Consider the following 13,339-nt stretch of genomic DNA (forward strand, 5'->3'; position numbering starts at 1 on the left):
TTTGGATACGTAAACAGGCACTGACACGAACTTCAACAATTTATTGCTTCCCGTTTTTTTTGTTTTTTCTTATATGTTAAACACTATATATACTACGCTCCGTCTCGATTTAAGTCCCACTGCCACCCACTCTACTATCCGCTAGAGCCGATCGCACAACACCAAAAGTGCATTATCGCGGTGTTTTTTACACTTCAAAAAAAAAAAATTAGCGGGTATCTGCTATGCAATATAAACAGGTCATGCTTGTTTAAAAGAAAAAAGGCGTGAAAGGCGATACTTATTCGGTTTTTGCAGGTGAGTTATACGGCCAAGGAGGCTAATCGTAACGATCAGTTTGCTATTTAACCAAAATTTGTTAACTAACTTTTTAAGTAGTGAAAATAAACGTATATGGTTCCAATCGGAAACCTGCTGAGCGTCATCAAGTACCACTAAATCGGTAATTTTCAGACTATGAGCGCGTGCGAAGGGAAGCAGTTCGCTAAAGTAACTACTCGAGCAGCGGCAGCGAGGCTACCGGTGCGACAACGAGACCGCGCGATTTTTCCGTCTCTTATCAGCGCCTCAGCCTTGTACCTGTTGTACGAGGGGCCCCTTAAGTGCACTACTACGCTTCCCACGCACTCAAAATATTTCTAAGAAATGACTGATTCAGTGGTTTTAGACGGCGCTCAGCTAGATTCTAATTGGAGCCATGTGACTACTTTCACTAATAAAACGTTGATTAACATATTTTACTTATTTAGCCGACTCATCGTTATGGTTACTCCCCTACACTACGTCCCCTTGGCCGTATAAATCACCTGCCCGAACCGCACAAGTGTAGCTTTCACGGCTTTTTTAAAGCAAATCTGTTAAGCTTAAATGAATAAAAAAAAAAAAAAAAAAAACATGTACTTTTTTTTGTTGTTGTCTTCAGCTACAGCTAAAGACGCACATTCTTTGAGTATAGATCTCTAGCGTCTCTCAATGGCGCAGTGTCAACATGTCGGACACGTAAGACGTTACAATTTACTGCGGTGCTATCTCCACTGTGCGGTTCGTGATTTGGAATGTAGACTCACGTTTATCGTGTTCTTGATGTTCTGCAGGCTGTACTCTGAGTTTGTTCGCAGAGTGATGACGTCTTCCATGTCGACTTTCCAGAGCAGTCTTGCAAGCTTGTACTCGTAGTGGTAGTGCCTACGAGAAGCATTCGGATTAGAAGATATTAATGCGAGATGTCGGGCATTTTCCTTCAAAAGTAGGGGTGTGCGAATACTCGAATATACGAATTCGAATCGAATAGAAAGTTCCCGAATAATTCGATTCGCGAATCGAATTCCTAGTATTCGGTTACTCGAATATTCCATATATTCGGCCAAAGACGCACGGTGGGCGTGGAGCAAACAAGCAGTTTTTCTCCCGATGTAAGCGCCGTGATGTTAGACAGACCATGCGAGAAACACCTCTTGGTCCTACCATTCCACAAAAATCTAACGCACAGGTTAGAAAACAGAAAAGTAACGAACGCCACAAACTTTATAGCACGAAGATTTACTCACGATCATGACACAATCTACCCTTGAATCACAACTGAAACATCCCGCTTGCGCTGCTTCCAGAGAGGAATTGTTGGGAAGCCGGAATTCCGCGCCAAGCCTAATTCTTTTCACGAGTAAAACTCCTCGTTTCAAATTGAAGCGCCGATGTAAAACACACTTGCCGCACTCATAGAAATCGGCTACTGCACCACTGCACGATCACAGAAAGAAAACCAACGTTACCACGCCGGCGAAACCAACCGAGTTATCGCCGTCGTTCTTTTGGAACCGCAAATTCTGATTCCGAATCAGAACGACAACTCGGTTGGTTTCGCCGACGTGGTAACTTTGGCTTTCTTTCTGTGATCGTGCGGTGGTGCAGTAGCCGATTTCTGCGAGTGCGGCCCAAGTGTGTTTTACATCGGCGCTTCAATTTGAAACGAGGGGCTTCACTCGTGAAAAGAATTAGGCTTGGTTGGCGCGGAAGAAACGGAACGGAAAAATAGTGTGCCTAGATTTGAGAGGGTTTCCAACAGCTCGATAGCCGCGTTTGAATTACGAACTGCGAGAAGGTGCCGAAAAGACAAAAGCGTCGGTCGGGTTCGGGCAGGCAGGGCAGGCGTCGTCGCTCTTCTGTTTGTTCGCCTTCTTTCCACGCGACAGCACAACACATGCGTATTCACGATCAATCTGCGATGGAGCCGTCTCTGTGGTTTCAGTTTCGGTTGCTCCCTCTTATAAATCAAGGCTCTCTAAAACAGGATAGATAAACGGAAAAAATGGATGCGTAGCGGCAGTTGGACAGTGACTTGCGCCACCTAACCACGTTTTCTTTTCTTACTTTAGATTCTATTGTTTAAGCCAGCTTACCTCGTTGCTGTTTACTCAGATTTAACACTTGTCTATTTATTTATGTGAAATCAAATCCCAGGTGCCATTTTTTTTCCTTAAAATGGAGACCAACTATCGCAAAATGCCCCTTTTCTGAGATATACAAATATTAAAAAAAAAAAAAAAGTTGCGGTGTTAGGTTGCGTTTTTAAAGAGAAAAAAAGGCACGCGTGGCTGTAACTTTTTTTTTTTTTGTGACGTTTAGGGTAGATAGATTATGTTTGCACCATAAAATTGGATCTTTAGTGCCCAACGTTCAACAGCAACTGCTTTTATTTATTTATTTTTTTTCACCGGAACTTTTTTACATTTTGGCTTTTGTTTTGTACAAGACGTATATTCTGCACAGGCGCATACTCTGCACATATAATAATCGCATTCGCACCACACTTTGAAAAATTCCTACGAATAAAATCACTATTCGATATTCGATTCGATATTCGGGTTTTTTTTCTTGATTCGATTCGGTATTCGATTCGAAAGGTACTATTCGGTATTCACACACCCCTATTCAAAAGGTATATTTTTTGGGAGCCTAAAAAACAACGCACCGGGAAAAGTAAAAAAAAAAAAAGTAATATTTTTTACTAAATTTAAAGAAAAGGACCTACGTTAATTGCGGTGACTACAAAAATCATCACGTCTCGTTTTTAGAGCGAGAGAAGAAGAAACCAAGTTGGTTTCGAAACGTCAAATTTCCTTTCGAGAATTAGTTGGAGCTACGATTTTTGGACTTGGAATTCTCACCCAACCAGGCAGATTTCTGCCGAATATGTTTATATACAATTTATTGTTTGTTGTGTTTTGTATGGGTTATTTGCTGTAGCCAGGAAAGATCTCAAACACACCTGAATGCGAAAATTCCGAACACCAGAAAAACACAGGCGCATGTGACACAGATGACCAAGATCCTCCAATCTGAAAGAGCGCGAAAATTTGATGTCAGAGATTTCGATTATACCTTTTGGACGTACAAACGCACGCAAAAAAACAAAACAAAAGCTTTCAGCCTTTCCAGTCTGGTAAAAAAGGGAGACAAGCGAAGCTGTACAATGGAAAGTAATGGCCGGCCGGAAGTCGCCAAGCCAGAGCGGAAAGGCTGCCGCCATCTATGAGCGACAGCGGCAACCAGATACTTGGCATGCCGCCGTTGCTCATAGATGGCGGTAGGTGTCCAAGGTATGATGTCTTCATTCCTTTGCGGGGGACACGATACTGAAGAAACTAGCCCTTAACAGCTCCGCTGTAAAACATTGCAGCCAGTAGTGCTTAAATAAAAAAAAAATGAAAGTCCATAAAAAGGCTTTTCTCGAGTAATTATTTAAAGGGGCCCTGCAATCATATTTAAGCGTCTACCTTTTTTGCGGTTTCCACGTCTCTTGGGGTTCGGGCAAACCAGCGTGCACGGAGAGAGTAACTAAATATCAGTGCGTCATATTTTAACCGGACGACGCGGAAACCTCCTCCACCGACGAGGGCGACCCGCGGTACCGAAAGCGCGTAAAATGTGACGTCTTTGGTCCTGTGCTTGCCACTGGTCAAAGCCGCTAAAAGCTTTTTTTTTAGTCGAGATACAAAATATAAGTGTCGCGAAGCGTTCCAATTATGTATGAAAGTAGTTTTTGCTCACTATTTTAGATCAGAAAAGAAACAAATGCAGTTTAGAAAGTACGGAAACAAGAAATGACCCGTCGACATACCCGCCACCAAGCGGCGGAAAAAACGGCGCATACTAGAAAGAACTAGTGGGATAAGGCTACGACGAACGAGGAGCGTAGAAAGGTCCCGGATGTACGCGGCAGCGCTGCGGTCGTATACCGGCTCGAGAATCCGACCGGTTCCCAGCGTTCCGAAGGTCTTCGGCGCGGGCACTGCTGGCGATTTGGCGATTTGTCGGTGCGTCAGCGCGAAGTGGCTCCCGTTCTGAGCTGACCTTTACCCCGTGTTTGCTGTTGTTTGTGGCCAATGAAGTGTTACGCCGAATTAGTGTTTAGTCGCGCAGCAAATGCAATGCGAGCTGCCCTCGCCGCCCGCTTCATACAGCCTATCCAACACGTGCTTTAGTGGCGCCCTCTCGAGCCGTCGACACGGAGTGCGGCAGCCGTGAGCGCTCGATGAGCTCACTACTCCTCCTCTAGTTCACGGCCACTCAAGCCAGGACCTACGACGTCATCAAGGAGGTTATTTCTGCTTGTTTTTGTAATTCTAATTTGCGTATAACTTTTAAAATAAAGCGAAATTTGAGAAAATAATATTTTGATTAAGTTACGGCGTTCAGTACGCTCAGGTTCAGTGCAAATTAAAAACCAGTCAAAAAGTCATTGCAGGGCCCCTTTAAATAGCATCACAACAATGGAAATAAAATATTTCACCCCGGAGTATGATGTATTGGGAAGAGATTAATCTGCAACAGATGAATTAACTCTTAATCTTTTTACATCTAATTTTCCAAAATCTCCCTAACTGCGACGTCTTTGACGTAAATGTAACAGTTAATTGTGCATGACTTATCAGGCATTTTTTATTGGTAAAGTTGAACAGATATACGCATAAATAATAAAGGAAAATTTATTTTCTTTTTTTACATACTAAAGTGAAGTAACATGCAGATAATACAATGAAATATTCACATGTCGTTCGTCAGCCATAAGAGCGAGAACATATAACGCCAAGGGACAAAAACGGACGTATGCGAATGATGTATATTGAACAAATGTTGTAACGAGCACAAGATATATAAAAATACATTCACGTAGGTTCTTGACTCCCAAATATGTGCGTTTTTGTTCTTTTTTCTCATATTGGGAATTTGGCGTACATCTTGTAAGGATCACCTGAATTATTTTTGAAAATGATTCAAAAGTAATTACAAGGCCCCTAAAGCGCATTTAAAATCTTTATATTACGACTTCACAAGCCCATCATTGGCTACTGCTAGATATAAAACAATTTAGATGTTTCTAAGGTACACTATGTGTTTTGGAAAATAACTGGTTGGTTTATCTCAAGGCCGGAAAAAATTAAATTCTGCATCGGCCTTTCTATAACGTTTATTTTTTTCTAGTCTCGACTTGTTTTCACTTTCAGTCATCCGCGTGTGTCAATGTTTAAAAAAGTTAGCGCGAATGTCGTCGCATCATGTCAAACCGCTTTAAACGTTTTTCTTGCCAAAGCCCAAGCATATACTGCAGACACATAGTCTGACCCACAGAGCTCATGTTAAATCTCTCTTAAATCATACATAAGTTTCTAAAAACTATCTCGGTGCGATCTTAGATCACTTTCATTCGCTATATTATTTGCAGTAAAAAATGCACAATCTAGACAGTGATTATAAATTGTGAAACATTTTTTAAAGCAAACACTAGTCTACTAGCCATCCAAATTTGTTTTTATTTTTCTTTCTCTAAGTTATCCTTTTTTACGGCCTCTACGGATGCTGGTTCGTCCCACTAAACATGAAAGTTTGCCCGCTTCTGCTTTTTTTTTTTAGTTCGACGACAGCTGCGAACGCAGTGATAAGTAACGCATAGTGTTCCAACAATCAGTCGCACGAGGTGTTGCTGGTTTCTGCACTCCCAATTAGGTCGTTTCATATTCCCCAGATAGCACAGTTCTTTTGGCTAAAATTTGGTTTTGGTATGGGAATTTAGTGTCTGACACCCCAGTCAGACGGGCGCGTTAAAGACCTTCATAACAAACTCTCTTAAAAAGTCGCCGAGTTATCTCGAGATCTTGCGCTTTTCGGCGTGCGCTGGTTCACTGAAGGCCTTCAACGTGCCCGCTTGACTAGGGTTTTCAAAAGTCGGAAGATGCCGAGGTAGAGCCAAACTGGACCTTATTCGGCCAGAGTCTTGGTATACTGGCTCAACTTCGCCAAACAATTGCGTTCCAAAATTAGGCCTTACTGCTGGTAGTTAGGCTGTCATCTGGCATTTTCGAGTCTAAATGACCAAAAACAAGTGCTAGATGTAGGCATCACTTCTGGTCGTTTGGTTGTGGTAGATTTTGGATCTAAATTTCTAAACAAGTGCCAAATATAGGCTTAACTGCTTGTAATTTGGTTGATAGGCCATAGGCGTGCCATTTTGGGCAGAGATAAGCAACTGTGTACCGAGTCAAAGAAAAGCCATAGAAAGGCCGAAAAAAAAAAGTGCCGTGGCACTATCTAACGTTTTGGAGCAAAACCGTACTAGGCCCATAATAGACAGATAGGATCGCCAAGCTTGAACCCAAGTTAAGCGCTTTTCTGACGTGGTTTCTGGGTCCCGACTGGGGCACTGGAACCTCTACACTCCAGACGTATACATATGACAATGCTTAGCGGATTGATTTAAATTGAAGAACAAAGGCACCCTTAAGACCGGATTATTTTACATTGTTTCCAGCAAGCTTTCCTCCAGATGTCTATAGGTGTTTGAGGATAATCAAGCAATTATACCTATTTTTTCGCTACAGTAGCTGTGGTACAATTCTTACCTTGCTTGGAGACACATTTGTCTTTCTTGAATCCGCACTTGGGCTCGCTGACTGGAGGTCCCCCGCCCAGCCACGCAATGGGCCGCTCTGGCTTAAACTCCTGGATCATTAGAAGAGTGTTGTACGGATTTGACCAGAAGAAGTAGCAAGCGACGCCAAAACAGATTAATACTTACAAACGCATCCTACAACGGAACTCTTTTTTTAAGTCATAGTGCCAGAAAAGAAGAAAGAAATGTCGGGCTATCTTTTTGATGATATCGACAGCCTATACTTTGTTTGAGCCCCTGTAGTTTCAGCTTAAGTTCAGACGCACTCGATGCTTTGAGCGCGAGCATGTAACCCTGAACAGTGCTTGCTCTACACGAACGCGCAAGCTTGGCAGGGTCGCTGAAAGCCCAGAGCTCGCGCTTGTAGCATCGTCTGGGTCTGGACTTAATCTGAAACGAAGTATAGCAACCGCGGGTGGGACATTCAATAAATGGGGTGATTTTTCTCCACCATCTTGTGCTGTTTACGCTTATCAGACCATGACGAACCTAGATCAACGTAACGTGCTATGTCGTGTTATCGGGAAGTCCACTTGTTTTATATTCACGATGAGAAGCTCGCTAGGCGAGCTTCTGTTTTCAATCACTATGTGTAGTGCACGTGCTACCCACGCGGCTATGTTTTCATTTTCGTAATGCAGAGACGTTTGGCATTGCACGTGCTTTCACCAGCAGTGGAGGTCAAACCCTTACTCTGGATTGAGAAAAAATTACGCTCCGCGACGATAACCAAACTTCTTGCCGCGAAAACAGTGATTCTCAGCTTTAGGAAAGCATGGCATGGCAAAGTTCTAGAATCTTACTAGTGCTTCACAGGGAACGATATATTGTATTTAGTCGATAAGAGAGCCCAAAAGCAAATCTCAAAACAAAAACAAAAAACAAAAAAAAACGTGACAGGATAGGTTGCGCCTAGCGTGTTTTTACGTTGGCGGCGACCGTGCATGTACAGTTCAAGAAATCTGGAATAGCTAACTTTCCCACAAACCCCTTGGAAGGGCTAGGCGCTGCACTTACGCTTGGAAAATCGGTGAATTTCCTAAAAACAACACGTTGTAACACTGAACAGGACGTAAGCATGCTTACGCCGTGCTTACGTCATGTTAACGTCGTGCCTACATCATGTTTAGGTAGTGCTGAGTGTCACAGCGCGGAGCGTACCTGAATCCAAGCTAATTTTCAACTCCCTCATTCGTCGAGCTACTCCCCGTACATATTACAGTGCCAGGGTCACCTCATAGATGGCGCCAGCGTGCCAATGTTTGGTTTAGAGGGCCTAGATTGTAGAAGATCCGTCTCAAACCATGGGTACCGTTTGCAATTTAATGGCGGACGCTCACCCCGCGCCAATTGGTCGCAAGTGCGCACGGGCTGCGTATTCCTGTGGCGAGGAGGAAAGCATGCGGAAGGGCAGAGAAGCTCGCAGACGATCAACGCGTTCGGTAACCTCCTTGCAGCTCGTACTGAAAACGCGGTCCATAAACCACATGACACCGATCGAGAAGTTGGACACTCTCTGGAATACAGTCTTTCTAATGTCGTCTCGTCGTAAGAGATCACAAGAACTCGGTCGTAAGCAGACGGAAGTGCGTGAAGGGGGCCTCTAGAGCGTAGCGGAGCAGAAGCTAAGCCCTTCGGCCAACGTTACTAGAACCCTCAGTTGGAAAACCACCGTTGAAACCTGGGCCGCTGGCGTCCACCGAGACCGAGCTAAATACGAAAACAGCGCCACCCTTTAGCGTCGCGTTGAAACATGAAAGTTGCTTTCCATAGCTACTGCGTGATGGCCCTGCGAGATGGCGCCACCGGCCCTTGCCCGACTCGACGTGCAGTCGTGCAGTTCCCGGAGTGGACGCTGCGGAAAAAACGGCGTTGTGATCGCCATTAGCTCGGTTCTCGAATACGGATTGGGACCACTTTTTTAAAGCAGGCTCTATGGCAGTTTCCCAACTAGGTAATTCTAGTGACGTTGCTTTCGGCCAATGTTTTTCCGTATAAATGGCACCGGACGTTCGTTTAGGGCGCATGACCTACGGGCAGTGAGCTCGTGTTCTCAGCCAAGGTGAAGCGTCCCACTGGCGTGAGCTGCTCGTCGTCCGGCTTAGAGAAGGCCAGCACCGTGTAGTTCCCTTCGGCATCCCCGTTCTCGTCCACCCGGATGTCGAAGCCCAGTGCACCTGCGACGGAAGCAAGCAGCGTTCGAATATGCGACACGTTACAAGGAAACGCCACTGGTAACGCGTTCGGTTATTCAGTAACATACAAACGTACTCATGACTCCCTGTCACCTTCCCCTTCCCCCTTCCCCCCCCCAGTGTAGAGTAGTCTGCTAGAGGCTAGAGCCATGCTCTCAGGCTAACCACTCTGCCTTTAAAGAATCCCCTCTCTCTGTCTTTCTCTCCACCAAAGCACTTGATATAATTTTAAATGACTAACGAGTAAAGTGATTATGGTAAAAGAATATGGTATTGTCTATTAAATTACGTTACCCTTTACTTTTTACTTTCTATGAAGTTTAGACATATTTCCGAGTCTTTTAAAAGTCTAACGCGCCATCGGGACCTCTTTGTATTCTATAGTTGGGCAGCATAGAAAAATATATTATGAAATCGTTCTTGAACGTTTAATTGCTGTCGAAGCTCGTAATCACGTCTTATCGTTTCCAAATAATGCAAATATATTTAAAAAAAGAAACGTAAACGCAACGTTTGTTAGATTTCTGGAGATAGCAGCATTACGGTATTTGGTTACATTTGCACGGCGGTAGATAATATCGGTAACTTGTAATTTTTGAAGCACTAACGAGCAACGATATTTCGTTACTTGTTTTTGGTAAGGGGCACAACACTGGAAGAAATCTATACGTGACGCGTGAGTTGGTATCACCTTATTTATAGCAGGCTACGTCGTCAATCGCACCATGATGAAACATAATCTCAAAGGATGCTCCGAAATGAAAATGAATTTTTTTAAATCGAAAACTTGAGCGGTGGAGTTTGTTTTTAATACACGAAGAGAAATTACGTATTTATGGCGCTACCTTGCGTGACGGCACATTATTATGAAAGTGATTCCTTGATTTTTTGTTATTATAGACATGTTCACAATGTATATAAATGTAAAGAAAATTGTTTCGCTAGGTCTAACTATAAAACAATATAAAGTTTAGAAAATATTCAGCAGTCAAATCAGGTATTTGTTTAAAGAATGGTCAACTCTATGAATGGAAGCTTGCAATGTTTTTTCAATTAGTGCCTATGTTTTTCTTTTCTTGCCCTGATTTAATCACATATCAAACCACAACGACAGATCGTTTGAAGACTACGGCATATTGTTTGAAGATGACTCCAAATCCTATGCAGCACAGATGATAGGAAAGTCATTAAATAAGTTGAATATAATCTCGAAATAAAAACACGATAGTCGCACGTTCAAGATGGCCTCCATATGATTACAGCAGGCAAGGCGACGCAAGCTACCGCCCGATAAAACGCTAGAGCCAATGATATCCATCGGTTCATCCATTCATCTAAAAAACACTGAATTCTATAAGGAGTTTTTATTTAACAGGGGAAATGTGTAAAGGACTGCGCGTTGGAAGGTAATTGCATTGATGCTCGCGACATCCCCGTTCGGCGCACTTTATAGAAGTGTCGCAATACATGTGAAGAAATATGCTTCGCGGTCCTCTTCAACCTCCGAAGTCCTGATTTACATCAAAGAACTTATGATTTCGTTTTTGTGCTTCTTTAGAGTGAACAATCTGTAATACTCTAATACCAATCATGCCCTGAGTTTCGTAAGCTAAGAGCCACCTTAAATGACCTGATTATTAGTAATGATATTCCAATTCATTAAATCCCCCGAGGATCGCAATGCGACAATTGATGCAGAAACTTAACTAAAATTCCTTTCTGTCTTTCTCTTCATCGCTCTATTTTTATTTTTATGTAATGTGCGTCTCCGGCGTCTAGACTGATGTCACTGACTCTCTCATTTCGTAATTTATATCGCGTTTCGCTGTATGTCGTAAAAATAAAAAAGGCGAACTGCCCATCAGTTAACCCTCTTTTGGAGTTAGTGTCACATAAAACTAGGAGTAATGCCATCGTTGTGTCAACAAGCAATCGGTGTTGGCACTGACCCCAGCCACCATAAAAAAGCTCTCACGGCCTCAGATGCTCGGGAAGGAACGCCGAAAAACGCGTTAACGCAGCGCGTACTTGTGATAATCAGCCGCATGAAAACTTGGCCACGCAACCGGACGGACTGCGTCTTCGTATAAAAAGGACACGGAGCCATCGGTAAGGCTAAATAAAAATGGATAAAAAATTTAGCGTCTAAGGCCTGCTCGTTGAGTCGAGTTGATTAGCGCAATCAAATATGTTACCGCCTGCCATAAAAGCGACTCGCGTATGAAAGTGCGCAAGTATAAAAGGGACGGTGCCAACGATATTAAGTTGGAATTGTTTTTTTGACTCTACAGGAACTTACCGGCGCTACACTTGGGGACAACGCTCGCGTACATTGAGCACCGATCCCAGCTGTGCTCGCGCGCTCTTCACTTCGGAAATGTCAGAAAAAGGTGTCCCAGGTATGCCCGCAGGCAACGCCACCCAAGTAAGCTGGCACTCATGCGCCAGCTGCAATCTAAAGGCCGGTTCAGACACTTGCGTTTGAGAGCGTTTGACTGCGTTGCGTCGAGAACCGAAAGCGAGTCACGGGCACATCTGTACTTCGTATGAAGCCTGGGATCCAATTCAAGGAATCGTCTTGGCACGCGATATAAGCAGCAGGGATGTCGTGGTTTCTCGCAGCCGCAACGCAGTCAAACGCAGTCGAACACAAATGTCTGAACCAGGCTTAAGTCTGTGCTGTGGCACTGAGCAATACCACCTAAAAGATAAGGCCTGCGCATGACGACATCATTAGCGGACCTCCGACCCTCCCCTAAGCGGCAAACAGGCTGAAGCCTGACGAGAACGGCAGCAAATCACCAGACACCTCCGTCGTTGCGTCGCCGGGTATACTAGCGTCGCACTCGTTAGACGCTAGTACGAGGCGACGCTACCCGAAAGGCCGAGAGAAAAAACCAGTGGAAAGGAGGTACCGACTAAAACGCGTCTCGTGCAATCACAATTACTAAAAAAAAAGTTTTTTGCCTAAAATTAATTTTTTACAATCGTGTCCCAACCACACTGCTTAAAAAAAAAAAAAAAAAAACGTTTCGTTTCAAGAATTCTTTAAGCGAAATTATTCCATCTTGACCAGTAGCTGCTAAAGGCAGTGAATTCCATCGCAAAATGTGTTTAGTTTCGGATGCGATTCTACGACTACCTGCATGACATCCCATCGTTCACTGAGGGCTTAAGAAAGTCAGCGTGTGACTCATTGTGTTCATGATTCGTGTTTCGGTGTTCCTATTGGCTCATGGTTCCGTCTCTTTGGCTGCGTGGGAATAATAAGATGTTCCGGACCCCACCCGCTCCGCGTTTTTTAAGTTGCCAGTGAGTATCCGCGCGGAAGTTTGTCTGCTTTTTGCGTAGGGGTTTCCCTGACATCAGAACAACGAACGCCGAATAATCAAAGCCTCCGCATCGCCTCCTCTCCCTTCATGAAACGCCATCACATTCGGATCGCGCTAACTCGGCTATTGGGCCCGAGTCCGGCCTTCGACACGCTGATTGAACTCGAGTACTGCGTCAGTTCGTCTGCTCACTGACGCAGTACTCGTGCCCAATCTCAAGCCTCGATCGAAACGACTGTGACGACGGTGCGATCACGGTGCGAAGGCCTTCTGATTGTCTAGGTGGTGTTCAGCTGGGCCGCATTCCAAAGCGGCGTGGCGCCTGCTCGTCCCTTTGGCTCCGCGCCAGCTGTGCGACGCTCGTATTGGTCCGAAGCGCTGACGCTCACCACCTCACCCTCCCTCTCTCATCACCCCGCTCTCCTCGCGACGTCGTGCATGGCGCTGACAAACGGACGCATGAACGAACACCGGCGGGTTCTCGTGAAAACGAGCGTTCGAATGCTAACCCACAAAACGAAGTGTGACGGGTGTCAGCCGATGAGAACGCAGAGGAACGATTCGTAGAGCAGAATTCTTGAACGTATCTTAAGCCGCCCCCTGCGTTTCTTTTAATGCGGAGTGTCAGTTCGTCTGCTTCTTTTGCAGGGGTTGTGGTGACGTCAGAAAGACGGCGAGCTCTGATTGGCTCGATTGGAAGGATAGTGGGTAGACCTGAAGGCGGCTAGCATTGATGTCTACTCACTGTCCTTCCAATCAGAGCCAATCGCAACTCTGCGTTCTTATGTCACCTCGACCCCTGTGCGGGAAGCAGACGAAGTTTCACACCGCATTAGTTTGTGAATGTATACTCTCCAGACATGCAC

General features: G+C 44.6%; 1 protein-coding gene across 1 annotated transcript in view; it reads right to left on the reverse strand.

Moving 5' to 3' along the window:
* The window catches only part of LOC8035418 (guanylate cyclase 32E-like), a 191,897-nt gene that overhangs the window by 33,655 nt on the left and 144,903 nt on the right, over positions 1-13,339 (reverse strand). Inside the window, exons 8-11 of the mRNA XM_040216864.2 lie at positions 8,981-9,123; positions 6,897-6,996; positions 3,266-3,335; positions 1,068-1,185 (exon numbers count right to left, since the gene is read on the reverse strand). Of these exons, the coding sequence (XP_040072798.1) occupies positions 1,068-1,185; positions 3,266-3,335; positions 6,897-6,996; positions 8,981-9,123 (431 nt within the window). The remainder of the gene's footprint in view (positions 1-1,067; positions 1,186-3,265; positions 3,336-6,896; positions 6,997-8,980; positions 9,124-13,339) is intronic.

The sequence above is a fragment of the Ixodes scapularis genome, unplaced genomic scaffold (assembly GCF_016920785.2).
Source record: "Ixodes scapularis isolate PalLabHiFi unplaced genomic scaffold, ASM1692078v2 PGA_scaffold6__148_contigs__length_123643588, whole genome shotgun sequence".
Lineage (NCBI taxonomy): Eukaryota > Metazoa > Arthropoda > Arachnida > Ixodida > Ixodidae > Ixodes > Ixodes scapularis.